This window comes from Cavia porcellus, unplaced genomic scaffold (genome assembly GCF_034190915.1).
Source record: "Cavia porcellus strain 051 isolate PalLab524CR breed Dunkin Hartley unplaced genomic scaffold, mCavPor4.1 scaffold_27, whole genome shotgun sequence".
In the NCBI taxonomy this organism is placed as follows: domain Eukaryota; kingdom Metazoa; phylum Chordata; class Mammalia; order Rodentia; family Caviidae; genus Cavia; species Cavia porcellus.
The window spans coordinates 33,558,413-33,586,370 of NW_026947510.1; the positions used below are offsets into that span (position 1 = coordinate 33,558,413).

Here is a 27,958-nt window from a genome sequence, read left to right on the forward strand (position 1 = left end):
ACTTTTTCATTTACTTGTAGTTTAAAAATAATTTGATTATTTCTGGCAACAAAGGTACCTTCTCCAGTTAACACAGCATTTGTAATGCTTATGTTGTGAGTGGTACTGCAAATGGCCTGATTCAAAAAATTTTCCTTTCACAATAAATAATCCCCCAAATGGAAACATGCTTTAGCTGTTCCTTTCCAATCATTTGGGGTCATAACTTGATGTCCCATAAATTCTGTTAAAGCTCAGGTAAAAGGGGTCATGGCACCATAGGCAGTGATAGCTTGCGTTAATTCTTTTAAGGTCTTGAAAGGAACAGTTCCATAAAGACATGTGACCTGTCCTGGATTATTAGGAATTTGGAGTTCTTGTTTAAATCCCTCCAAGAAAAAAAATAATAAATCCCTCCAAGGACTCTCCCACCCGCATGGCTTCTTTTATTGCCAGCTGCAAGGGAGAAAGAAAGAATGGATCTACTCCCTGAGAGAGAAAAGTTTCAAGCTGTGATGCAACAAGGTTTCTCCCAGCTGGAGAGGCAGAAGCTGCCTCGTGAGGCACAGTTAATGTTAGTGGTTTTACCTTGAGCAGCTGTGAAACTGAAGCTGCACGGAAACACTCGTGTGGTGGGGAAAGATAATTTTTGTCCCCACCGTTCCTTCCCTACCTGGTGCAGCAAAGGGAGAGGGTTCAAGCTCTATGGGTGGGGTGGAGGGCCAGTCGCCTTATTATTCCCTCTCTTCTCAGACAGTGGTTTACCGTAGTGCTACAGGTGGAATCCTCTGTGGTCATCTCAGCAGATGCACCACCATTGAGACTCCCTGACCCAGGTCCTCAGGAGAAAAGTAGATTTGTACATACATGTGTTGTTCTTGAGCACCTACTTGCCTCATGCTTAGCATCTGATAAAATCAATACACCTCCCTGTGTTTGGCTTATCTTAAGCCTATTTCTTTGTGTGCACACAGCTGGAGGTTTCCTCTTGCAAACAGAAAGGACAGAAGGAGAGCTTTTCATTGTGACAGCACCAGCCTGTGTCATCTGCTGACTTAACCCTCACCACAGATGAGTGCGGTGTTGGCATCCGAGTAGCCATCCAGACAGTGCCAGGCTCCATGGATGGCACTGACTTTGCCTGCTATCACCCAGAATCAGAACTCAAATGCAGGTTTTCCTGACTCCAACATTCAGTTTTTTGCCAAAATTAAGACATAAGCAAAATTCACACATTTCTACTAATTCTGTGACCTCATTTCTGTCACTGTGTAAGTAGATGTTGTTCATTCCTGCCTCTCTGTAGCCCTTTGTGACTCTGCAAACTTACTTCTTCTGACCTTTCCTAGGAAGAAGATCAAAGCTTTTCTGATGACTTCACACAGTGGGGTGTGGTAAGGTCACCCTGGTCCTGCTGGGCACTGCTATTTCATTCTTCTGTGACAGAGTCTCCCACCTCATAGTCCAGGCTGGCCTTGGACTGGTGATTCTCCTGCTTCAGCCTCTCACCTGCTGGGACCACAGGTCTGCATTACCATGCCCAGTTATTCCTTTTCATGCTTGAGTAAAATTCTGTTGCAAAGCTCTTAGGTTTTTCTAAAATCCATTTTTGGCTATTAAGAGTAATGCTGATTTGAACAATCATGGACAGGTTTTGTTTTGATGCACGTTTCTTTCTTAAACTCAAAGGTGGAATTGTGGGGCACACAGTCATTGTTTGTTTAGCTTTTGAGAAAGTGTGGAGCTGTTTTCTTTTTCTTTCCTTTCCTCCTTTGTGGGGAACCACCCAGACAAATCTTCTTGACTCTCTTTGAAAAGAAGAGCAACTGTCTCCATTTGGATAAATTTGGCCCTATCTCCATGTATGGAGCTGGCTAGGCTAATTCTCTGTCCCTTCAATTGGCTTTCTAGCAATGTAAATTGGGCTGGCTGAGGAGCTGATGTGTAATCTCTGAAGCAAAATGACAGGTCAGTGTTTTCTCACCCAGTGGTTGAGCCAGGCGGGATACAGAGCCATGCTCCATGCTGTCAGCAAGCACTGAGCCTCGAGAAAGAGGCTATGACTTCCCAGGGCAAAAAGGATTGTATGTCATAACTGAAGCACCGGCCCCACATTACCAGACACTACCTCACGTGTGTTACACAGATTCCCCTCTCTGCATTTCTTGCCCTCTGCATATTACAGAGATGATTCTCAGACCTCCTACCTGGCCCAGCTCGTGACACTCACATTTCCCACCACTCTGTCACTCATCCCCGAGCCACTCCTTAGTGGAAAATTAAAATCTGGGTTGGGTTCTGGGGATGGCCTTTGTTCTTGTGAACCACCATCTTGACTGGACTGAGGACCCTTGGTTTCCCATAACTGTTATATATGTCGTAGTGTCTTTATTCTTGCCTTGGGCTGCCCTGGAAGTGGTAGATTGGAATTAACTCACTAGAATTCCAATATATTCTCCTTGAGATTACAAACATAAACCTTCCTAGACCATGAGGAGGATGGGAAAGGGATGTCTACTCCCTCCCATCCTTTCTTCCACTGCTAAACTCTCCCACTGCAGCTATACCAGTTCACATTTCTACTAGTCAGTGTTTTCCCACATCCTCGACAACACTAGTTATTATTAGGTTTTTCTGAAAGCTGTGTTAGGAAACAAGAAACTGCTGGCTATGCTGTCATGGAGATTTCCACCTCTGTTGCCTTTTACAGTTTGCACTCTTACGTGCACCTACATCCCGAGCAGTTTTTGTACATGGTGTGACAAGAGCCCCAGACCAGACCCATTCTTTTGCACCTGACATCCAATTGTCTCCCACAGCATTCATAGGCAAGATTATTCTTCCCCACTGAAAGGTCCTTTTGTGCTTGTCATGGATCAGTTGACTCTCGATGTGTGGGTCAGTTTCTAGACTCACAGGTTAATTCCATCATACTGACTTTTTACTGCCGGAATTATTTTATTCAACATTTCATCTCTAAAACTTCCCTAATTACTTGTTATTATTCAGTTGATGGAAATGAACCAAAATCAAATATTTTGTGAAAATGTTTACTAAATAGCTTCATTCTAATAGTACTACATTAGACTATATTATAGTTATATTCTTTGCTAGTAGAATAATTTCTAAAGCTATGAGTTGAGTTGGGGATGTAGCTCACTAACAGAGTGCTTGCCTAGCACATGTGAGGTGCTGAGTTCAATTCATGGCACTAAAAAGATAAAAATAAACAAAGCTATAAATTTATGAGACAGCAGGAACCCATTTCAATATTTCAGAAGAGGAAAGTATGATACAAAATATAATTACACACTATACTACACATTATAAATGAAAAGATGAAGTAATTATTTTATTACTTTACTACTTCACAAATGTATGTACAGTAAGATTAAAATACTAACAATTGGGGGCTGGGGATTTAGCTCAGCGCCATAGCGCCTGCCTTGTAAGCAGGCAGTCGTGAGTTCGATCCCCAGTACTGATAAACAAGAAAAAGACCAAAAAAAAAAAAAAAATACTAACAATTGTGTGCCAGGCACTGAGGTGCTTGCCTGCAATCGTAGCTCCTCAGGAGGGTGAGGAAAGAGTATCACAAGCTGGAGACCAGGCTGGGTAATTTAGGGAGATTGTCTTAAAATAAAAGAGAAAAAGGGCACAGTGTTGTAAGTCCATCAATACTTCTTTTTTTTTTTTTTTTTTTTTTTTTTTTAAATAAGTTCTATGTATCCCGAGCCAGCCTCCAACTCATGATCCCTCTGCCTCCGGAGGATACAGGCCAGCATTCACCACTCCCATTTATTCCATTTTTGGTCGAATAGAATCCCACGTTACACAAGGCCGTGTTTTTCAAAATCCACTTTTCATTGTTGGGCCTGTCTACCTCCCAGGGGCATTCTGAGCAAGCCAGCATTCGACTAATACTGGCTTGCTCACTCACCTGAGGCTCATGCTCCTTGGATTTAATGGCTGAGCACGCACGTGTTAGCGATGGAGCAGGCACAGAGGCCCAAGCCCTCTGTGGGGTGGAGCACAGCTCCTCTCCCCGTGCCCAGCCTCTCTCTCGGATGTGGCTCCTGGCGCCTTGTTATCCAGTTAGTATAACTCTGGGAAGAGCATGACACAAATCAAAGTACAAAACCTGGGTCTGGCTGGCATCAACAGACTCATGTGAGAGAAGAGATTTTTCTCTTCTTGACATGCAAGCTGCGTCTGTCCAAGTCCCCGCTGGTCACTGGCCATGATTTCCATGGGTGTTCGTGGGTGACTTTCAGCGTCTGTGTATTCAGAGGACGGTGCCACTGAGACATCAGTTCATTACACGGCGCCTTCTTCACAGGCCTCACGTCTGTTTTTTGTTTCTGAAACAAGGTCTCACTAAGTAGCCCAGGCTGGCCTCACAATTGGTGGGAATCCTCCTTTTTCAGGCACCTGTATGTTAGGATCACAGTCCTCCACCACTGCGCCCGGCCCTCCTCACGTCTATTTTAATTGTGATCCCTTACTGAAGTCACCGGAAAGTGACCCACGCCTAGTTTCTGCCCCAGGTCCCAAGTCCCAGTCCTTACAAATACAAAAACATGCGCTTGCGCTTTAATGCTTGGGGGGGGGGGTCAGGGGTCACCCAGATTTTGTCATTAGGAGCCCACCGGAGGATGGGGCTCGTCAGAAGAGGCTAGGACAGCTCAGATAGCTGAGGTAACAGAGATCCTGACAGGACAGCTCTCGGCGGGCTTTGCAGCGCTGGCCTGCAGCAGGTCAGAAAGGCTTCCAGGATGCGCCCGCGGGCCCTGCAGTTCCGATGCAGCCGGACAGAGGGCGACGCTGCGCCCGAGCCTGCGCCGATGGCCGCGTCCGCCAGCTACGCCAGCGCTCCTGCTCTATTTGCAAGACGTGGGTATTTTCAAACAGTCATGTACAAATATTTCTCCCGCGGCACGCTAAGAAAGTGAGAACTGCAGAAGGAAGCGCAGACGTGAAGCTCCGCTCTTCCATTCGTTCTCTTCCGCAGGGATGAGGCGCTGCGCATGCGGCTCCTGGGGGCGGCGTTCAAAGCCCCAGCACGCGGAAGGCGTCGCGCAGGTCGTCCACCTCGTAGAGCGGCTGCGGGGACAGGGCGGCCTCGTGAGCGAGCGGAGCTGGGCGGGGCTCCGCGCGGGGGTGACGCTGTGACAGCTTGTTCTACAGAAGGGGATCTGGGGTGGGACAGGGCAGGGCAGGCAGGAGGAGGAGGAGGAGGAGCACTATGGCGGGCCCAGAGATGCCCTGAAGCCGCTTACCAACAGGATGCGCCGCAGCTGTCTGGACAGACGGACCGAGTTCTCGTGCAGCCCCTCCCAGGCCTTGAATGTTTTCTCACGGTTCGCGACGAAAGTGTTCCAGCAGTAAAAATAATCTTTAACAAAAAAGGAGGTGGGGAGAAGATAGTTTAGGTCCTGAATGGGGAGGAGAGAAACAAACCTTGACCACCACCACCCCCAGTTCCTCTTCCCCAGGGCTTTGTGTCCAGGACGTCTGTCTTTCCCCTTGGGTTCTGATTGCCAAGGGAGCTCGGCTAGAATCGAGCGCTCTGGGAGGCTGCGGGAAGAGCATCGCAAGTTTGAGTACAGTCTGGGCAACATAGCAAGAGCCTGTCCCAACCAACAAGCACCTGCCAAGAAAGATGCCGGGGAGCCGTGGTGTCCCCGCGGGTCCCGCGCTGCCCTCGACCCAGCCCGCCCGCTCCCTCACACCTTTGAAGGTCATGACCGCGATCTGGACACCCGCGCGGTGCAGCCGCCGCAGCCCCTCGGGCTCCGCCTTGCGGTCCTCGCAGAAGTAGAGCCGCGCGGTGAAGATGCGCAGGCTGAGGTTCGGGTTCCCGCGCAGGAAGTCGGCCACGTGCCGCGCGCAGTCGTAGCAGGGGCTCCAGGACGTGAACCAGGTGACGCGGTAGCAGCGGCCCGGGTCCAGGTCCCAGTCGGAGATGTAGCGCAGGAACAGCAGCTCCACGTGGCAGCCGGCCTGCGGGCACAGCGGGGCGTGGTGACCGCACGGCTCGGGGCGAGGCCAGCCGAAGCTCCGTGGAGCAGAGGCTGCGGCTCGGCCCTGGTTTGTGTGGAGGAGGAGATGCAGGAGCCGGCGCCGAGGTCTGCGTGGGCAGCGCTGTGGAGCCGCCGGCGGCCACCAGGAGGCGCCAGAGCCCGCGAGGTCAGTTGGGCCTCGCCCGGGATTGGGGCGGGGGGGGGGGGATTAGGGCTGAGTGCGGGCCTAGGGAGGGGTCAGCGGCCAGGCTGCGAGGACATCGGGTCATGAAACGCCGTCCCTGCCCACCTATGGGTCTGCAGTGCTCCCCGCCTAGCACTCCGCCAGGACAGGAAGCGTAGCTGGTTCCCTGCCCCACTGCTCGGGAGGCTGACAGGCTCTCCAGCTCGCGGCTCTGCAGCTTCCTCATGGGGAGACCAGCCGGGATCGTGCACAGTGCACGACCGCAGTGAGAGCGCTCGGTACACAGAGCTGCTGTGAGCAGCGCGTGCGTCCTCATGGGCAGGACAGAGGCTGGGATGCAGGCTAGTGATGGTGAGCTCAGCTACTCAGCACAGACAGAGGGTGGGGGGACCTTAGGGGATCTACAGCAACAGGTGAATGACGCTCTGTGCCGCCAATCCTGCCTAGGGCTGCTACCAAGGCCTGACATCACAGCACGTTAGAACAGGGCACAGTCACAGGAGCTTATGCAAATCCATCTGGGTTTGGGAGCAGTCCTGGAAATGCCATTTTTTCAAGCAGCGCAAAGAGTGAGATTAGAGCCGAGCCTGTGAACTCAGCGCTCAGGAGGCTGAGAGAAGATGGTCGTTGCTAATTCAGGGCCAGTTTGGCCTATAAAGTGAGTTTAAGACCAGGATGATCTACACAAGAGACCCTGTCTCAGAAATAACATCACCCCATCAGTCCTAACTTCTCAGAGTTTTCTGAACTCACCATGATGCATGCATTCACTACCTATGATCTGTCAGAGTAGGGAGTAACAGAAATCATCTGGAAAACAACTGAGACACTGTAATTTTTGTATTCTTTCCTTTCTATTTCTTTTCTTTGTTTTTTTGAGACAGTCTCACTATATAGTTTAGACTGTTGTCAAACTCAGTTTATAGCCCAGGCTGACCTCAAACTTGCTGTGATCCTCCTGCCTCCGCCCCTGAATTCTAGAATTACAGGAATACACCCCCATGTCTGGCACTGTAATTGTTACTAAATTTTTCTTTCTTGATTTTCAAAACTTCTAAAAGTACTATTTTTCATCCTTGGAGGACTGGGGACAGAGTTCATGAGTAGAACGCTGGCATAGCTTGTGCAAAAGCCCTGGGTTCAATCCCCAGCATGACAAAAGCCAATAACCAAATAGACATAACATTTGCTTGAACAAGCTGATCATGTTCCCCCAGCCAAAATGCTCTTATCTTAGGTCAAGGCGACTTGAAGCCGAGGCCTGCAGGACGGGTGAGGATGGTTCATGACACACGCAGGCCGTGTCTAACACAGGTGCGCGTCCGTGTAGACAGACAGGGAGGGAGAAATGAGGCGTCGTGCCACGGGCTAAAAGGACCCAGTGCGGGCGCCTCCCACAGCACCCAGGGGTTGGGCTTGCCCTGCCAGGAGCGCCCAATCCCAGCCAGTACCTGGTTGCGCAGGTGGCCGAAGTCTAAGGAGCAGGAGGTGGCGCTGTCGCGCCGCTTCACCACGTAGCACAGGTAGGTTTCGTGCCGACCCTTGGCCCAGCGGACGTTCTTGAATTGGTACAGAAACTTCGTTCGCTTCATCAGGAGGCTGCATGTGGGAGGACAGGGGGGAATACAGGTGGTGACCCTGTCGGGTGGCGCTGTCCTGCTTTGTCCTCAACACTATTACCCGGCAGTGCTGGGAGCGAAGCCAGGGCTCCACGGGGACTGGGCACCCCGCCCCGTGAGTGCCTGGGAAATGTGCAGTGATGGTAGGGGGGAGAGGGCGTTCCTGAGACCCGCTGAGCTTGCAGAGCACCGGAGACGCCCTTTGCTGCTCAGCATGGAGAGCAATGCAGAAATCTCCAGAGCCCTAAACCCAGCTCCTCCCTCTGAGAGCCTCAGAAACTATCTCCTCCATGTTGGGACTTGAAACTTGTTCTTTGATCTCACGCTTACATTTGCAGGTCTCCCCGGGTCTGCGCCTAAAGATCCAAATGTACCTCACAGCAACCTGGCCAAACAGGGTCCTAGCTGCAGGCCTGACCTCGGTCACCTCACGCTTTGACCTGTCTCTGTTTCTCAGGTGTCTGTGTCCTGCAAAGTTTTGATCCAATGAGCTTGTTTTCCGTGCTGAGTGTGTGTGTGTGTGTGTGTGTGTGTGTGTGTGTGTGTGTGTTGCTAGGATTCACCCAAGGCCTTGAACATAAATGCTTTCCCACTGCCCCGTTAGGCTTTTCTTTTGGTAATGAGTCTCTGGTTCAGGAGTAGGACTGTCTGAAAAAATAATGTTATTCCAAGTTAAAACGAAGTGTTGGGAAAGCAACTTAGAGGACAGTGCAGTTTCTGTGGTGGAACCACGTGAAAACTGAAGTAAGATCCCCGACCTGTGTGAGCGACTGCACTGGCATAGCAAAGGCATGGGAGCAGCACAGGAAGCAGGAGGAGTCCCCTGTGCCTGGGAGGGCCAGCAGAGCCCAGGCAGCTGACGAGGCCCCGCCTCCCGGCCCTCAGCTGTCACCAGGTCCACAGTGCTGGCCCCTGGCCCTTCCACAGCAATGTCCCCACTCTGCCACTCAGAGCCGTGTCACTGTCTCGCTGAATGCTGCTCATTCTCTTCTGCCCTGGGAGTCAGCTGCAGCCCTGAGAGCCCAGTGTCAGGCAGCCTTTCTGGAGGGACCTGAAGGCAACATTTCTGCCATTGCCTGACACCTTTCCTCGCCCTCCCCTCCTGATGTTGGAGACCTGGAGCAGCTGGCTGCCAGCACCAGCCTGTGTCCCTTCAGCACTTTTTTCGCACCTCCCTTGATGACGGTTCACTTCTCCTTGGCTGAACGCTTTCCTGCTTGTTCCCTTTTGGTGGCACTAGGGTTTGAACAGTCTCGTGCATGTGCTCTACCACTGAGCTGCATCCCCAGGCGATCCAGACTCCTCCCCGCATTCTGCCCAAAGCCTATCTGTCCTTCAGAGCTACACCCATTTCAGGTCTCCTTCCTCGGAAGATCTTTCTCAGCCAGGAGTGGCAGTGCACACCTGCAAACCAGCACTCTGGGAGGCTGAGGCAGGAGGATGGTGACTTCCAGTCCAGCCTGGGCAACTTAGATACTGTCTCAAGAGCAGAGGGGCTGAGTTTGTAGCTCAACGCAAAGGCCTTAGGTTCAAACCACGGTACCACAAACAAAGCAAAGCAAAAGCTTTCTCACTACTATTATCCCAAATTTTCTAAGCAAAAGTAATTTCCTCTGATTTCCTATTATTTTCCAATTTCTCATTTGCTGACATCTCAGTGTTCTCAATTAGATATTTTCCATTTTGAGGCAGTGTCAACGTTATGAATATGCTTTTAATGTGTAAGAGCAACATTTGATTATTGTCCAACTGGAATACTCTAGAAAAGTAAGGTCTTAAGTATTAAAGACAAAATTTGGAAAGTCATAATGTCTTAACAGTGATAATGAAGCATTCTATGTAATGACAGTGACAATTTAAAGAGTCTAGTTTCTCTTCTAGTCTTTTTTATGGGTGCATAGTCACGTGGTCATTACACATAATAAACTCATACTTTATAGACTTTTTTCTTTTTCTTCTTCCCAGCACTGAGTATCAAACCTGGGACCTCGAGCATGCTAGGTCCACACTGTACTGCTGAGCTACACCCTGAGCCCTTGTGCTGGTCTCTTCCACTGCAATAAAACCCTAGTATTTTGCTGTCGTTCACAGTCACGCACAGGGACCCTCTGCCCCTTATCTTTGTCTTCCATTCCTAGCACAGCATCTTGTGAATCGGGGGCTCTACACTGAATTGAATTGAATTGAATTGAATTGAATTGAATTGAACTGAACTGAACTGAACTGAATTGAATTGAATTGAATTGAATTGAATTGAATTGACAGAGATATTTTTTGGCAACTCAGGTTTCTTTGAAGAAATCAACAGTGCTCCTTACAGAAGAAAACACGCTAACACAAGCGATAGGCGTTATGCTAGGAAAGCTAGAGCAGTGTCTTTAGTCTCTAAAGTTCGTGGCCCTTATTTTGCCCAGTTCTGATCCAATTTGCTGAGGTAGTACTGCCACCTAGTGATGTCCAACAGAAGTGCAGAGCGCTTGCAAAGCGAACCTTAGCCAGAATTTGAATACGGTTTAGTGATGAGAGAATTGAAACTGTTACTTTTTTTGTTACCCTGAGGTACAATTTACATGCAGTAAACTTCGCCCACAGTTTTGTGGTCATTGGCAGATGTAAACACCCCAAGCTGACACCCCCATCGGATTACTGATCATTTCCAGGGCCCTGCCCCCAAAATCCTTCAGCCCCTCTGTAATGGGCTCCACACCCTAGCAGCCACTGACTGGCTGTCAGAGACCCTTCACGCGAGTCCTATATGGTCTCCTCCTCTGAGTCTCACTTGCTTCCTGGGCGCAGCGTGTGGGACCCACCCGTGTCCCTGGCTGGAACCTTCCTGCTGCACAGGGTGTCGCTGCGCAGCGCGTGTTGCTGGTTCGCTTTCCAGGGTGGGGGGCGGGGCGGCATTTGGGCGACTCCGCTGGGGGCTGCTACGGTCACACGTGTGCCAGTTTTTGGACATTAGTTGAAAACTCATGCAGTACTTTAGAGTATGCTTCAAGTGAACAAACTCTGACCTAAGAAGACGGCCACCAATATGTCAACTTTATTCTGTAGAGAATCTCTGACAAGGGACCAACATCTAGGAAAAGAGCCAGTAATGGTTTCAAGTTTACACTGAAAAAACCTACTGGAAGACTTTTTAAATTAAACCTTAAAACAGAGAAGTAATTTTGTTATCAGCATAAATATTATGTATATCAAAAAGTATAAACATGGTCAACCAAGGCTGGATGTGATGGTATAGTCCTGTAATCCCAGCCCTCTGGGAGGCTGAGACAGGAGGATCTCAAATTTAAGCCCAGCCTGCACAATGTAGTAACTTAGCAAGACCCTGTATCAAGATTAAACATGAGAAAGGGCTGGGATGTAGCTTACTCTGAAGGGTTGTGGTTTAATCCCCAGTACAACAACAACAAAAAAAGTCAAACATAATTCTTTTAAAAGTTAAAGTTCTCATCCTTAGCACACACACACAAAACATAATTTCCACAAATAAAAAATGGATACTAGCATACTCCGAACAATAATTGACTTTATTTTAAAATTATAGCAATTTATTATGGTGATCACAATTGCACCATGACACTATTACACAACTGGAATGTAATAACTTTTAGCATAGCTAAACTCAACACATAGTGGGTACTTAATATGCACACACAAAATGAATAATTTCTTTGGAACCTGGTCAGTTGTTTTGTTTAAAACGAAGAAGTGTTGAGTTACATCCCAGCAACCTCCTATTTGCCTCCTGTTTTTGGTGTGTTTGTTGGTTTTCCTTTGTTTTGAGACAAGGCCTTGTTAAATTACCTAGTCTGATCTCAAATTTGTGATCCTCTTGCCTCAGCCTCCCAAACTACTGGAATTACGGGGATAAACCTCCATGCCCCGTCTCATTTAAAACATACTAAGCATCCTCTCTTACCTGTAAGTTCCCTTTTTATTTAAATTGGCATCTAAGCCACAGAGATGAGAAAAGTGGGGGTAAAAATTCTTTCAAGTTTTCAGTGCACTACAACCTCAGCCCTGGAAAACTGTCTTTCACTGCCAGGGGTGATGCAAGTGTGTGCGTGTAAGGAAGGAGAATCCTGGGAGTACAAAAGCAGGATGGGATATAGGTGAAGGGTTTGGAGGGCCCGTGTCCTGTCCCGCCAGCCTCTCAGGGTAACAGGTTGACAGCTGTTGCACAGCTGTGTCCCCTGGGGCAGAGCACAAGCCACCTGGTGATGCAAACCAGGGTGGGTTAAAAATAACCCTGAGCAAGCCCCTCCAGCCATTCCCCGAACTCCCCTGTGGGGCTGGGTTACTGCTTTCTTCTGTGGAATTCTCTCTTTTCTCCTTCCCTATTGGTCTTTGCATTTCCTCCTGTGTGAGTATCACCACTGGCCCTGTGTGCTAGAACCTGAGGCCAGGACCTTGCACATGCCAGGCAAGTGCTTCATGACAGAGTCACACCCCCAGCCTTGACATTAGAGTGCTTGCCTCTGAGGTCACATTCACCATAAAAAATTAAACTAAAATGAAATATGTGGATTAGGTGTCATTCCCAGACGTTCACAGTAATTGTGAAAATAAGAATAAAATAAGCTCTAGGTTAGTGACATCTTAAACTGCACGTGAAGACACGGTGACAGTCTTACAGCGTCTGCATTTATGAGTTCAGGTAGATCATGTCTGAACAAATGGAAAGATCAGCAGCAAAAATGCCCTTAGTTGCCCAACAGTCGGCGTGTAACAGTAAATAACATGCATGCTTCAGTGAATTCAAGCAATTAATCTTGCACGTCTGGTGTCTTAAGAAAATACCAGTTTCCTTACTCCAGCTACATTACTTCAATAACATCTCCCAAGGCAAGTCTGTCTTTGATGGCTTTGCTGCTGAATGCTTGCGAGATGATTATAAAAATGGCCACTACAGTTTTTAGTACAGTGTAGCTGTGACCTTCTCATGATTTGAGTCTGGAAAGATCTCCTGTTCAGGTCGTTACCATAAACCACTGCTAGTGGGGCCACAAAGCTCAAGACAAGTCAGTGCCTCGCACACAGTGCGTCTTCTGCAGCACAGAAGAGAGCCAGCGAGCGACAGCGCAGAGTTGGGCTGAGCGCAGGTGGACCGGACCGGGAATGGGGTGTCCGCTCCAGGGCAGTGGCCTGCAGATCCCCAAGCCCAGGACTCAGCCCAGCTCCTCACCTGTCCATGGTGTTGTCCAGCGCGTCTTCCTGCCTCCCTGAAGTCTTGGCCAAGCAGATCTTGCCTCTGGCGATGCTGCCTCACTGCCTGTGTCTGACAGAGCTTTGGCCTTAAAGTCAAATTTGAGCTTACCCTGGGGCTCCTCCCCAGCCCATCACCCACAGGTAACCCAATGGCCTGGGTTTGGTCCAGTGACAGTGGGCGGAGTTGCCGCACACAGAGTCACGAGGGGTAAAGGAGCTCGGCTCTGCTCATGTTTAGGGTCCTCCAGGGTTGCTTCTCTAAAAAGCCAGTGCATGCAATTTCTTCCCCAGGTAGGTTCCCCATGTGAGTCACAGCCCAATGGCCCGTGTAAGCAATGAAGATCAAGAGGCAGTGGCAGCAGACAGTTTTCAAATCATAATCGTGGAGATGGAATACACACACATCATATATATATTTTATATATAATATAAATACATATATTTATATTATAAACTTTATAAATATATTTATATATAATATTAATATATAATAAAATATATATTTTATATAAATATTTATTTATATTATAAATTATTTAAAAATAAATATATATAATTTTTTTTGTAGTGCTAGAGATGTATCTGGGGTCCCATACAAGCTAGGTGAGCACTCCACCACTGAATTACTTACTATACATCCCCAGCCCAGGGGATTATTTCTTTAAGTTGGGCCTTGTGGCACATGCCTATAATCCCAGCATTCTGGAAAGCTGAAGTAGGAGGATCTTACAAATTCCACCCCAGCCTGGACAAATTTAACAAGATATGGTCAAAATTTTTAAAAAACAAAACAAACCTAGCAATGTAGCTCAGTACAAATCCTCCGATTGTAATTCCCAGTATCAGAAAAAAAAAAAAAAAAGAAATGAAAAACTAACTAACTAACTAACTATATATATATATGTATAATTTTTCTTACTATGTGGTCCAGGCTCACTGTGCAGTCGAGGCAATCCTCCTAGTATGGGGATTACCGTTGTGTGCCACCATATCCAGTCATTTTTAATTGTCTTTTACTGTGTGGTCAGTGGCATTAATCATATTTAATGTTTTGTAATCATCACCATAATCTGGTTTCAAAACCTTTTATCAGAGTGAAAAATGAGAAAACCTGTAGCAGTTAAACTGTAACTCGCTGTTTTCCCCTCCCTGACCTCGTAGCAGCCTCGCCTCCGCTCCTGCCTCTGTGAACCTGCCTATTCACATCATCCCACACAAGTGGAATCTCATGATGCTTGTCCTTTCGTGCCCAGCTTACTTCACTGTGCATCCTGTTTTCATGACTCACGTTACTGGAGTGTGGTGGTGCTCGCCTGTAACAGCAGCTGCCCAGGATGCCAAGGCTGGAGGATCGCAAGTCCAAAGCCAGTCTGGGCAATACGGGAAGGTCCTGTGTCAAATGAAACAAAACAGAAAAACTCAAACTCCCCCGTGCTGTGCTGTGTTCCCGGCATCTGGACCTCATGATGATGGCTGATCGCATCCCGAGTGCACCTGCGTTACCGTTTGCTGATCCGTTTGCTGATCTGTTCGTCTGCTGAAGGCCCTTGGGATGTTTCCACCTTTGCCTACTGGAGATCATATGGATGGGACATTGGCTTGGGATGCCCTTGAATTCTTTTAGGAGTATAGCTAAATGTGGGATCACATATTTTTCTCTGCCCTAGGGATTGAATTCAGCACCTGGCATATGTTGTCATATGCTTTTCAAAATTTTACTAATTTTTTGAAATAGATGTTGTATATATTGAGGTCCACACTGTAGGGTTTTGATACATACACATAGTAAGATGATCGCATATGACCCTCCACGTGTGCACCTGGAATCTGCCGTTGGTGAATTTCTGGTGTACAGCACAGTGTCATCAGCTACGGTTAGGGTGTCACACAGTGACATGGAAACTCACCCATCCTAGACCCGGAGCCTTGCTCCCTGTATCACTTCTACACCACTCTGCTTTCTGCTTCTTTTTAGATTCCACAAACAGAGCTGGTACGTGCACACCACACATCCCAGTTCCTTTTACACCCCGCATCTCCTCCCTCACCCCCGCACCCTCCTGAGCCCCTTCCCTTCTGACATCTGTCTCCCTATTGCCTATTATCTTTTATTTTGCTCTTTATATTTTTACTCTGAGTTTCTCAAATAAGAGAAACAATGTAATATTTAAGGTCATGCATCTGATTTACTGCACTTAACATTATGGTCTCAAAGAGCATGCATTTTCTTATAAATGACTCAAGCCTGTCCTTTTTAGGGTGCCCCATGTCTGGACCCTGACCCTTCCTCTTTCCTTCTCTGCTTCCTGACCACCATGATGCAAGCAGCTTTATTCCGCCAAACCCTTCCACCGAGATCCTCTGTCTGATCACAGGCCCAGCTGTGGCCCAACTCATAGGGCCAGCTGACCATGGACTGAACCCTCGGAGACAATGCGCCTCTCAGATTCTGTCTCAGTTATGGAGAGCTGACCAACAATAGCACCTTTGTTGAGTGTTAGTTGACTTTGTGCCCTTTGTTTATTCTTTCCCAGCATTTATGTGCCTTTATGCCAGTACTATTTTGATAAATGTACCTTTCTAATAATTTAAAATAAAAAAACATGATGCCTTCAACTTTGCTTTTATTTCTCAAGGTTGATTTGTCTGCTCAGCATCTTTTGTAGTTCAATACAAATTGTATAATTAGTTTTACTATTTCTATGAAAAATGGAATTTTGTTGGAGTTGTGCTGAATCTCTATGTTGCTTAGGTTATTATAAAAATTTTATTATTAGTAACAGTAGTAATAGTAGTAATAGTATTTTGTATCAGGAACGAACTCTGAACCTTGCACTTGCCCCACATTGTGCCACTGAACTATATCCGGGGCCCAGTATGAAAAATTTAACAATATTAACTTTTTTTAACTTATAGCTACAGCTATCTTTTGATTTGCTTGATTCTTCTTCAGGGCCTTCATCATTATTTTATAGGTTTCAATGTACAGTGTAACATCTTTTGCAGTTATGTTCATTACCAAACATGCTATTCTTTTTGATGCCATCATGAGATTGCTGTTTTGCTATCCTTTTCAGATAAATCATCATTTTTGTAAAGAAACACAACTTATTTGTTGCATGTGGCTTTGTATCCAACTTTACTGAATTTGCTTATTAGTTCTGGAATGTGTGTGTAATTTCTAGACTTTCTACTTACTGGGTAATCTATAAACAGATGTAATTTTACTTCTTTCTTTCCAATTCAGGTGTCTCTTATTTATTTTCCTTATGTGGTTGCTCCTGCTGGGTTTGTTTGTTTGTTTTTTGGTGTTGGGAATGGAGCAGGACCTTGTGCTTACCAGGCAGGCCCTGGCCCCAGTGCTCCTGCTCATGTGCCAGGCATTATGCAGAGCAAAAGTGGTGACAGTGACCATCCTTGTCTGGGACTCAATCTATGAGGAAAAGATTCTCAGTCTCTCTCATTGATTATAGGAAATTTGCTGCCATGCCTGTTCTGATAAAATGTTGTTGTTGAGTCCCAATGGCTGAACTCAGGTCCACTATAATGCTGAGCCAAATCCCATCCTGTTTCGTTTTAATTTTGAAACAAGATCTCACTAAGTTGCGTAGGCTTCAACCTGTGATACTTATGCTGAGTAGCTGGGATCATAAGCATGCACCATAGTGCATGGCTTGATGAGAATTTTATCATCCATGGATTTTATCATCCATGGATGCTGAACTCTGTTCTTTCTGCATCTACTGAAGTGTCTATGTTGTTTTCAATGTGGCCTGTGATACATACTCACCTGCATGTGCTAAATTAGCCATAAATCCCACTTGCTCAAGAAACCTAACTTTTTTAATATGTTGTATTCATTTTGCTAGTGCCTTTTTTATTGTTGAAACAGGGTCTCCCTATGTAGGGAGACTGGCCTTCAACTCATGGCAATCCTTCTGCCTCAGCCTCCCGAGTGGTGGCATTACAGGAGTGTGCCAACATGCCTGACTCATCATTATATACTCTGGCAGCATTTCTAACCAAAGATGGACATGGACAGGGACATGGATATGGAGAGGAGACAGAGACAGAGAGAGGGAAGAAGAGAGACAAAAAGAGGGGGCACCGACTGGCTCAAGCTGTGGAACTTTTAACATCCCAACAGCTTCTTAGCCTAGGGCTCTCCTTCTCTCTGCCTTGCCTCATTGCAGAGCGAGCCCATCACTCTGTAGGCAAATGTGTGACCTGAGAAGCTTACTCAGTAGCTGGAAAGCCGAGATGTTGGGGCTGAGATTCGAACCCCAGCTGGCTTTCCTCCAAAGCTCATGCAATTCTGTCCTGGTGTAAAGTCAGCGTTGCAGATCTGCTATGCTCTCAATCTCCTCTCCAAAACCCACGTTGAAATCTAATTGCGCTGTGGCAGTGTTGAGCAGCAGGGTCCTGGGGAGTGCAGCCTTCAGGAATGGAGCAGCGCTTGTGTCTCAAGAGCCAACCGGAGGCCTCAGAAATAGGTCCTGTTACAAAGAGCTCAGGCTCCTGCTTGTCCCTGTCCTGCTCTGCACACGCGCATGCGCAGGCATCCCTTACCAATTGGGGCCTCTTCCTGGCTTCAACCTCCTGGACTTCTCAGCCCGCCAAAATATGAGCCAAGTAAGTTTCTGTTTTCGAAAACAATTTACCCAGTCTGCAGTATTCTGTTACAGCAGCAGAATACAGACCAAGATAAGATCTTAACTGATTTGACCATGTTTGTCTCCAGAGCTGGCGAGGATCCTCCCTAGCGCATTACTGTGTCCTTTAGAGTTGCGTGGGGCTACATCGCTAGGCACAGTCAGTAAGTGCTTCTGGTAGGAAAGGCGATGACAAGCACATGAAAACATAGAGCTGATATTGCAAGTAATTAAATCTACATCTAATTGAAATATGGGTATGTTTTGCCAAGGGCGTTCGTCTGATGGATTTCCCTGTGCATATTTGTTTAGCCCATTTTACAAAGCAAATCCAGCACGGTGTTGGCAGAATCTAATAAATGCAGTAATTGTAGGTGCGTATATGATAGCCCCTTGGGTTCTGAGACGCTTCCTTTGCGGTTTGTATATTTTACAGATCTCAGTTGGGCATGCTGGTGCTGTGGGAGGCCCAGGCAAGAGGATTGCAAGTTCAAATCCAGCCTGAACAGTTTAGCAACTTAGTGAAACCCTCTCTCAAAATAAAAAATAAAAGGACATGAGATGTAGCTTAATGTGAAGACTCTGCGTTTAATCTCCAGTAACACAAGGAAGAGGAGGAGGAAGAAGTTCTCAAGTATAAATGTCAGCTTTAGGTGCTGGGTATGGGAAAATGAGAGTCCTGGAGAAAAGAGTTCTGTTTGTTTCGCTGTTCCTTGTCTCTGGGAACAAAGAAAAAATGTTCTTACTAGAAATTTATAGGGGCTGGGGATTTAGCTCAGCTGCATAAGCACCTGCCTTGCAAGCAGGCTGTCGTGAGTTCGATCCCTGGTACCGATAAAAACGAAAAAGACAAAAAAAAAAAGAAAAAAGAAATTTATGAACATTTTTAAAAGCTCAAAGTATTCCTTTGCCTAAAGGAAAAACTTGCCATAAATATTATGGCAAGTTTATTATGAGAAAGCAGAAAGTAAACACAGAAAGGAAATAATGATGTGCATTATAGTCCTTCAAGTATTTATAAAGCTGTTGCAAGCTTTTATAATAAACAAAGTACTCAAACAACAATAGAAAAGAATAACTTAAGCTAGGTGTGGGGGTACATACCTGAAATTCCTGCTACCCAGGAGGCTAGGGCTGATAACTCTGGAGTTCAAGTCAATCTGGGCAACATAATGAGAACCTATCATCTAAATGTAAAACAACAAAATAAAATAAAATGAATTAGTGTTCATCCAGCCCTGTTCTACTCAATGTGAGGCTTGCACAGCTGGAGAAAGGCTGAAATCTGAGAGCACACTCAGAAATCTAGGAGAAGTAAAGGCCATAAGATATACAAACCATACCTTCCTGTAAATAAAAGTTAGGGGAAATATTATTTTTAGTTTTAAAAGACTTTTAAGTGCTAGCAAACTAGTTCAATGGTACAATACTTTCCAAGCATATGTGAGGCCCTGAGTTCCATCTCAAACATTGGGTAAAAGTCCTGCAATGTGACAATAGCAGTGATCATGGTAGTAGATGAATGGGTTAAGATTTGAATAGAGAGGACAGAACAGAGAATTCTTGGAGGACAGGCTAGAACAGTGATACTGAATCTTTTAGAGACCAAGAGACCAAACTGTCACTGAAAACCCACTTAATTATCTCTAAATGCCAACATTGCAATTAAAACTGAATACTGAGATTTTAGTTTAAGGAAAAAAATCCATATATTAACATTTTTGTCTTAAAAACACAGTGTCAGAGTTTTCAATGATATAAACAGCTTTCTATTGAGAGGCAAAAGTTGCATTTGCTGTGCTTTTGCACAGTTAATGTGGTCTTTGCTGCTGTATGCATGCTGATAATTTGTCAAGGCTTGGTTCATAGTTCATTAGTTTGAGAGGAACACATGCAGCACTCAGGTCACCTTTTAGTCTGTTTCTTGCATCAGATTTGATAGAATTCAAAGCTGAAAACTGCTGCTCACAAGCATAAGATGATCCATACAGGCCAGGTGTGGTGGCACATGCCTGTAGTCAACAACAAAAACATGACCCAATAAAGTCAGAAAAGCAATCCCAAGTGCTTTCACTAACGTGAAGTAATTGGGCAGACAAAGCCACACTTTAAGGATTTCATTTTCAGAGCCACCAGCTGTGCTGGCTCTTGTCACCCTTCACGCTCCATCTTCCCAAGTGTTGCATGCAGCTCATAGAATTTACTGTTCCAGATAGAGCTTTCTTGAAATTCTAATAGATCCATTTCTGGATATCCAAAAATCTAACTGGTGTAAGCAGGAAAGATCAAGTTCTTCACATCTGGCTTTATCTGGAGGAGAAAACACGGGGCTGTTTCCATCTTACAGAACCATAAAAATTTGCTACTGAAATCCTCCTTTGCAGCTGCTACAGTGCTGGAAAGTTCCTTGGAGAATTCCTGGTGGCTTGTAGGATTGTCTGCAACTATTGGAGAGTTTTTTAAATGTATTTTGAGACTTGGAAAATATTTCAGCCCCGCACTTTCAAAGTCTGGGGTGAGCTGGCTCATGTGCTGGCAGACAGAGAGGGCTCTGGGTGCTCGCGGGACATTCGTGACACAGGGCCACCTCCACTGGTCCAGACTAATGGGAAATGGGTTTCACGGGGAAAGACTCCTTCCCTAGGGAGCTCACTCACCACCTCCTCAGCTAGTGTGTGAACCTGAAAGCTGCCATCTGGATCGTGCAGCCTGAGCCTGGTGGAATTTCTCTCCCTCCACAGGATCCAGGGCTGTACTGTGAGGATTCACTGTGTCTGCTTTAGCAGCAAGGAGCAGATTAGTTGGTTTGAATGACTGCCCACAGCAGAGCAATGATGAGAAAAAAATATTGAGATGTGATTCATATTTTCCTTTGTCTTTTTTCTTATCCTTTCTACTTCTGAGGGAATATATTGAACAAAGAAGCTACTTTTTTTCTTCCTCGTTCCTCTTTTCTTTGTCTTTCTCCTCCTCCTCTTCCTTTTTTTTTTGAAACTGGGGATCCAACACACCACCTCCCATCACATTTCCCAGGCAAGTGCTAGTGCCATTTAGCTAAATCCCTAAGCTCTCCTCCTCTTCCTTAATTTTTTGGGTTATGTGTTTTGAGATGCTGGCCTCAAGCTTGCAGCAATCCTGCTGTAGCCTCCTGAGAGCTGAGATTGCAGGCATGTGCTGCCACACCCAGTCTGCTTTTGGTGTTTTAAGACAAGGTCTTGCTATGTAGCCCAGCCTAATTTAGACTTCTGACTCCTACATCAGGCTCCCAAGTGCTGCAAACACAGGCATGTGCCTCCATCCCTGCCTATATGAGCTTCTTAAGGAAAACTTAGAAAAAATAAAATGAAATAGAGTCTCTCTCTGTTGCCCAGGATGACTCCTCCCCCTGAGAAGCTGGAATTACATATGTGTACTATTGTAACTCACCCAAAAAACAAGGCCCCATGATGAAAAACGGGGCAAGACATCTTTTTAAAAGAAGCGCTTTTATTTTAGCTGGCCCAGTGACACAGTGCAGATAGAATTTGCAAAGCTGTGCAACTGAGTTAGAATTTTGACTGATTTTTATGGTTCATTTATGATTAGCTCATTGATCATTAAGTAAATAGTGATGAGAAACAGAAACAAGGTGGGCCTTTGTTTCTCTTTGCTTGAGGTCCGAGGCATTTTACAGTGGGTGGTTAGCTAGTTCATAGCCCTTGGTCTGCCAACTCCAGGAATATTTGTCTCTCATGAAGGGAACAATGGTTGACACAGCATCATTTGTCTCTTACAAGGGGAACAAAAGTTGACACAGCAAACAGGTTACTGGGGTGGGGGGAATGACGCATTATAGAACAGCATGTCTATGCAGTGAGTTAATTTATAACAAATTTATAACAATGTGGTCAGTGCTCCAGGTACATGGTTACTAGGGCGATAAGCATAGAGCATAACATGTACCACCACACCTGTCTTAAGGAAAAATTTCTAACAATTTCTACAACCAAATAACTTTCATATAACTATAAAAAAGTTTAAGTTACTGAGGCATAATTTTTAAATTATGTCTAGCATAAGAAAATAATTTTTGTTTTTGTTTTTGAGGGGCTGGCCTTGAAGTTGAGGTTTTCTTTCTGCCTCAGCCTCTCAAATGTTAGGCTCATTTGATGTACTCCATCATCCCAGAAATAGTTTATTTCTTTCAAAGTCCTATTTCTGTTCACCATTCTTCTGAAGGGAAATCGTTATCTCTTTTTAAAACAAAAGAATTTTCAATTCCTGGAAATTAGCATGAGTGGGGAGTAAAAGCCAATTTTGAGCCCAGGTATGGGGGTACATGCCTGTAAACCCAGTGCTTGGAAGGCTGAAGCAAGAGAATTGTTGTGAGTTTGAGACCAGCCTGGGTTACAAAGTGAGCTCAAGGCCAGCATGAACTATACGTGAGACCATCTCAAAAAGAGCAAAAACAAAACAAAATACAATTTTGTTGGGTGTTGTTCAGCCCTCAGCTCTTTTCCTTACTAACTACCCTCATTTACTTAGTGAAAACCACAGCACAACTTACTTTATATTTAGTGAAGTAAAAAGAACATGACTTGGAAATCCCGGCTGGTCCCTCAGTCTTGGCCATCTGGACCTGACCACTGCTCACCGAGAGACTGGCAGGTGAGGGGTTTCATCCTGGCCATCAGAGGCCACCTGTGGGCGGCACTTTCCTGAGTGTCAGCGCCAGCTCCCAGACAGTAGGCGGCTATTTCTGGACACAGCTAGATTGCTCAATGCAATACTTTGTTGTTTTTAAAGGAACCTAAAAAGGGTGCCTGAGGGTGAAAGTGTGGTTCTGGGAGTAACTCAACTTCTGCATTCCCCGATTTTTGTTTTTTTCAGTTTATTGCCAGGCACATAACTGAAGTGCTCTGGCGTCTGAGCGAGTGGAGGGACAGAGCTTTCATCACGTACAGGAATGACTCAGCTCCGCCGCCAGCTGCCTGAGCTCTTCGAGGATGAAAGAGCAGTAAACAAGAGTTCTGGGCACTCGGGAGGCTAAAGGGCTACAGAACAAGTTATTTGTGATGGGAAAGTGAGCCAAGGAAGCTTCCCTGATCAGGCACATGCAAGGCATAGCTTGGAGAAATAGGATAATCAAACACAAATAAATTTGAATTTAAAAATAATTTTTTAAAATTTTGAGACAGTGTCTTGCAAAGTCACTAAACTGCCCAGGCTGGGCTTGACTTTGTGACACTTGTCCTCCACATTCTTTTCAGTGACTAACCTCATGGCACGTTTCAGGTTTTGCATGTGTAAAATGTCAGCATATTAGTAGTCATACCTAACCTTTATTGCACACCTACTTCAGCCAAGTTCTGACATATTTCTGACATATATTATTGCATTTAAACCTACGAGATGGGAAACGTCATCCAATTTCCAGAGCACTGAGGCTCTCAGAAAGTTAGAACAGCCAGCTATGCTGGTGCACACCTGTAATCCTAGCACTGGGGAGGCTGAGGCACAGGACTAGGATGAGACTGAGGCAAGTCTGGGTATGACAGCAAGACTCTGTCTCAAAACACTGAATTTAAAAAAGAAAAAAAAAAAAAGCTAGGCATTGTAGCACATACCTGTAATCCCAGCAATAGGGAGGCTAAAGCAAGAGGATTGCTGTGAGTTCCAGGCCAGCCTGGGCTACAAAGTGAGTTCAAGACCAATCTGAACTGTATAGTGAAACCCTGTCTGAAAAACATAAAAGTAAAACAAAAAAAGACCAAAAAGATAATGTAAACAAGTGATTTAGCCTACTGTATAGATGATACTGCATAAAGAATGCTCATATAAAATATTATCTTTGTTGCTATGTTTAGAAAATGATATATTTTGAAAATGAGAATTGTAACCACCAACAAGTTATCTGCTCTATGATTTGGGGCTTTCTGATTAATAAGAAAATGTGAGTGAGCAGTTTAAAGGTTCTCACGTTTCATCCTGAGCGAGGTGTAAAACTGCAGATCCCAGTTTAATCCTCCAGAGCTGGCTCAGTAAATCTTTAGCACAGCTCTCCACTCTGCTGGGACTGACATTTCCACCATTCCAAAGCATCAGGTCACTACAGGCCTAGACAACCTCCACACTCTCCCAGCCCCAAAACCGTATGACTAGGTGACTTCATATTCCATTAGGAAGTGGGTGTGGGTGCATGGGGGGAAATTAAGAGGTCTTTCAATGCCATGTAATGTTCCCAGGACTTCCTCTTTATGGGTGGGCATGTTCCAAAGACCAAACTCTGTATTTCATGTTTGTGTGCTAAGGTAATAATGTAAGGAATGGCAGTAATCCAAGGCCTGGGAGACATCATTCTGAAGGGGATAAGTCCCAATTCCTAGAGAAAGCAGAGCATCCTAGAAGCAATGTTATTTGTAGAATTGCCCTTCTCCACGCTAGGGGTATTTCTGTCTGAATGCTCTTCACAGACATTAGGATCAGGTCACCCTCTACTCTGAGAACTTTATTGGCATTTTTTTCTTCCTTGGTTGTCTTTTTTAGAGTCTGTGTGGGTCATTGCCTTTCTTTTATGATAACTCATTCAGTCATTACAGATTAAATCACAGCCCTTCTTGGTTTACTGAAAATTCAGAATCCTTAATAGGCTTTGCAACCTATCAAACTGATTGCTGCCAATACATCTTCTCCTCCACCTTTTTTTTTCAATACTAGGGATGTAACTCAGGGCCTTTAACACTCAGCTACACCCCTGGCCCTTTTCTAACTTCTAAAAATTTTCACATAGTGTCTCCCTACATTGATAAAGTGTACAAGTTGGGCTCCAACTTGTGATCCTCCTGCCTCAGCCTCCCAGAGTGTTGGAGTCACAGGTGTGTACCACCTCAACACAGATCCAAATTCTTTAGCTCATGCTCAGTCCTGGTTTCCTAGCCCCGTATGCCCCAATGCTGCCCTTGTCCTCCCCCACCAGCACATCTACCACAAAGACTGAAAAGGTCTTTTCCTCTGCTGCCAGAGTGGGAAGGGGCATGTGAACCTCCCATGGACAATTAGCAAAAACTACCACTAACGCATCTGTGCACTGGAGCTCGAAGCAAGTTCATTCTGTGTGACGGCTTCCCACAGTATTGATTTCTTCCAATTTAAGGGAATGCCTACATCCTAGAATACATTGGAGTTCTCCCTGTTGAGAAACAAGTCCTAGATATGGTTTGTAATTATTTATTTTTGACCCATTCAGATAAGCCTAAAATCATAATTATGGTGGACATGAAGGTCGCCCCGCGTCTGAGTCTGCTGGTGAGAAATATGCAACTAGAACAGAAACTCCAGAAGGAAGACATCGGAGCCCATCAGCGGTTCCCCAGGGGATGCAGAGGGGAGAACAGGTGCGACTGTTTGAAAGATATGGAGCCTACTTTGAGGATGGGGGAAAGTTTTGGAAATACACAGAGGTGGTGATTGGAAAACAGTGTACATCTACTAAATGCCACTCAAAAACAATTCATTTGACGTAATGATTCATTTTATGTTATGAAAATTTCACTTCCATTTGAAAACTACCCAGATTTACTCAGAAATATCTGGGAACTCAAGAGCCAGGCAAAGGCCCGGGGCATCCTTGTTCCACCAGCACTGAGCTCAGTCAGCTGCTCTGGACTGTTGGTCTAAGCAGAGCCGAACCGGGAGCTGAAGTGCAGCGGCAGTGGGTGGGGAGGGGGCCTGGGACAGAGGAGAAGCACCAGACAGCAGAGGGAATTCTTCTGCCAATGGCCCTGCTGGTGCAGGGACTGAAGGATACAGCAGGTCTGTTACAGAAACCAATTGGCTGAAGTAGCAACACTTTATACTCTTACCACATACTTAATAAGCCTTGGGGGGGCTGTACTGGGGACTGAACCCAGGGCCTTGTTCATGCTAGGCAGGGACTTGACCTCAGACCCACATCCTGGAACTTTCTTCCCTTACTTTGAGATAGCGCCTCCCCAAACAGCCCAGGCTGGTTCCTACTTGCAATCCTCTTGCCTCAGCCTTCAGCTGGGTGGGATTATAGGTGTGCAGCCCAGATCCCACGTCATGGACTTCATCATTTTAAAGGTGCCGAACCTTTGAGCGTAGGATCTTAATAACCCTCAGGACTGCTCACGAGGCAGTCAGTTCACAGTTGAGAAGCTGTCTGTTTAGGATCATGCAGCTAGTGAGTACCAAGTTGAGGCTTGCACTGCAACAACTACCAATTCCTTTGTGTCACACTGAATATAATGCAAAAATGTAGGCTTTCTTTCAGTCTATAGTTATATTGATTTGGGGGTTAGATGCCCCATTCACATGTATCGAATTTTTTTTTTTTTTTGTACCAGGGATCAAACTCACCAGCTCACACTTGCCAGGCAGGCACTGGGTGAAAAACACTGTTTTGCTTTGGGGTTTTTTGTTTGTTTTTGTTTTTTCCAGATATGGTCTTGCTATGGTGCTCATGCTGGCCTTGACTTTGCGACTGTCCTCCTGCCTTAGCCGCCCAAGTGCTGGGATTACAGGTGTGTGCCACACTCCACTTCTTCCACCTAAATCTTACCATTTTCAAGGTTAGATGGGTAAATCAGATGCAGTGGCAAATCCTTTAATGCCTGCGACTAGAGAGGTTGAGGCAGGAGGATCATAAGTTCAAGGCCAGTCTTCTCAAAACAATAGGCACATTTGTGCAAAATGTGAAGGGAAGAAATATTTTTCTGTACCATTCTCATTACCTTTTGTTGTAACTCCTCATGTTTCACCATTTGAGACTGAATACATTAGGAAATAGTGCACAGTTGCATAGTTGATACCTTAATACCCATCAGGCCCCAAGTACAATTCAGGTTATTTTCCATTAAATGCACATACTTTTGGGGAGGACAGTGCATAATGTAAGTACCATTGTTGCCCCCTAATTGATGTGTTTTGAAATTTTATTTTAGTTTCTTCTTCTTCTTGTCCTTCTTCTCCTTCTCCTTCTCCTCCTTCTCCTTCTCCTTCTCCTTCTCCTTCTCCTTCTCCTTCTCCTTCTTCTTCTTCTTTTCTCCTTGAAATAAAATGGATTTGAAAAATAAAAATAGTAAATAAGTAAAAGTATCTCCTGGGCTGGGGATGTAGCTACAGGTAGAGTACTTGGCTGGCTGATTCAATTACCAGTGTGGGGGTGGGAGGAGAAAGGGGAGAGAACAGAAAAGGAGAGGAGGGGAGAGGAGAGGAGGAGAAGAAAAAGAGAAGAGAAAGAATTTCCTTGTATTTGTTCAAGCTCATCCATTACACTGGTGGGGTGAATCTCACAGAATTTTATGCGGGCATCCTGACTTTTGATCATACATTTTTACCTGAATTTAATCATGCTCTCCCACAATGCTGTACAGTACAAATTTACAATTGGTTAAATGCACAGAAGAAAGCAAAAAAGAAGAAAGAGGAGAAGAAAAGAACTGCAGGACCTGAAGTTAGGAAGAAACTAGAACCTTCCTCAAACTGATTGGCCAAGTTGAAAAAACACAAAACCATTATCAACTACTTTATAAAAAAAAAATAGTAAGTGGCTTGAGATAAAAGGAAGCTCAATTTATTAACAGGAAGCTGTGGGCTCTGCATGTCTATTCATTAAAAACAACATTTGCTTTTTCCGTCGCGGGTTCTGCCCAGAAGTTGTCTTACTGCTTGCTGCTTCCGGTGCTGCTTGACTGGTTTTGTTAAAAAAAAAAAAAAAAAAAAAAAAAAAAAAGGCAAGAAAGAGAAAACACTGTGGCTCCCGTTTGTCTCTCCCACAGAGAACCTGACCTGACACTTTCCCTGCTGCTTGATAGTGAAAATGCTCAGCCACCAAGAACGCTGAATGGCAGCAAGCATCAAGTTTTTAACCAAACCCTCCTTGGAGCTGACAAAACCTAAGGACATCCGCCTCCTCCTGCTGTGCTCCCGGCTCCTCCCTTCCATCCTAAGTTTCCCATCTCTCAGGACCCTCCCCCCACACTTCCCAAATGCACTTGGAGTTAGGAACCGGAGAGCCCCGTCTTCCTGCCCTGGATGCTGCCTGTCGTCGTCCACCGTCCTCTCTCTTGAGTTCTCCGCAGGAGAGGGACCAAAGGAGGAGGAACCTCGGAGTGCGCGGTCACCTCGCTTTCTGACCAGATGTGCAGTATTTGGTTAAACATTTCACTTTTGCCTCAAACACTCTGAAGCTGTGAGGAGCTTGCGGTCTGCAGCCACTAGCCCACTGCTTGATGTCACCGGAGTAGGAGCCAGAGGTGAGAAACCAGCTGGTGTTTGCACCATCCA

General features: G+C 45.7%; 1 protein-coding gene and 1 long non-coding RNA gene across 3 annotated transcripts in view; one reads left to right on the forward strand and one right to left on the reverse strand.

Annotated features, from left to right (window-relative positions):
* LOC101787842 (uncharacterized) overlaps window positions 1–27,958 on the forward strand; it is a 133,315-nt gene that overhangs the window by 11,867 nt on the left and 93,490 nt on the right. Inside the window, exon 3 of the long non-coding RNA XR_010043848.1 lies at window positions 1,329–6,168. This is a non-coding gene — a long non-coding RNA (uncharacterized LOC101787842). The remainder of the gene's footprint in view (window positions 1–1,328; window positions 6,169–27,958) is intronic.
* Window positions 3,304–13,304, reverse strand: LOC100732386 (single-stranded DNA cytosine deaminase-like). Of its 2 annotated transcripts, XM_063238173.1 has the most exons (5): window positions 12,997–13,290; window positions 7,638–7,785; window positions 5,712–5,982; window positions 5,259–5,374; window positions 3,304–5,082 (listed from the first exon to the last, which is right to left on the reverse strand). In XM_063238173.1, the coding sequence occupies exons 1-5, from the start codon at window positions 13,002–13,004 to the stop codon at window positions 5,029–5,031; spliced, it is 597 nt and encodes a 198-aa protein (XP_063094243.1). In that variant the 5' UTR covers window positions 13,005–13,290; the 3' UTR covers window positions 3,304–5,028. The 2 variants fall into 2 exon arrangements, with proteins under 2 accessions (XP_063094243.1, XP_063094242.1); XM_063238172.1 differs by lacking the exons at window positions 3,304–5,082; window positions 5,259–5,374 and having other exon boundaries at window positions 5,377–5,982; window positions 12,997–13,304.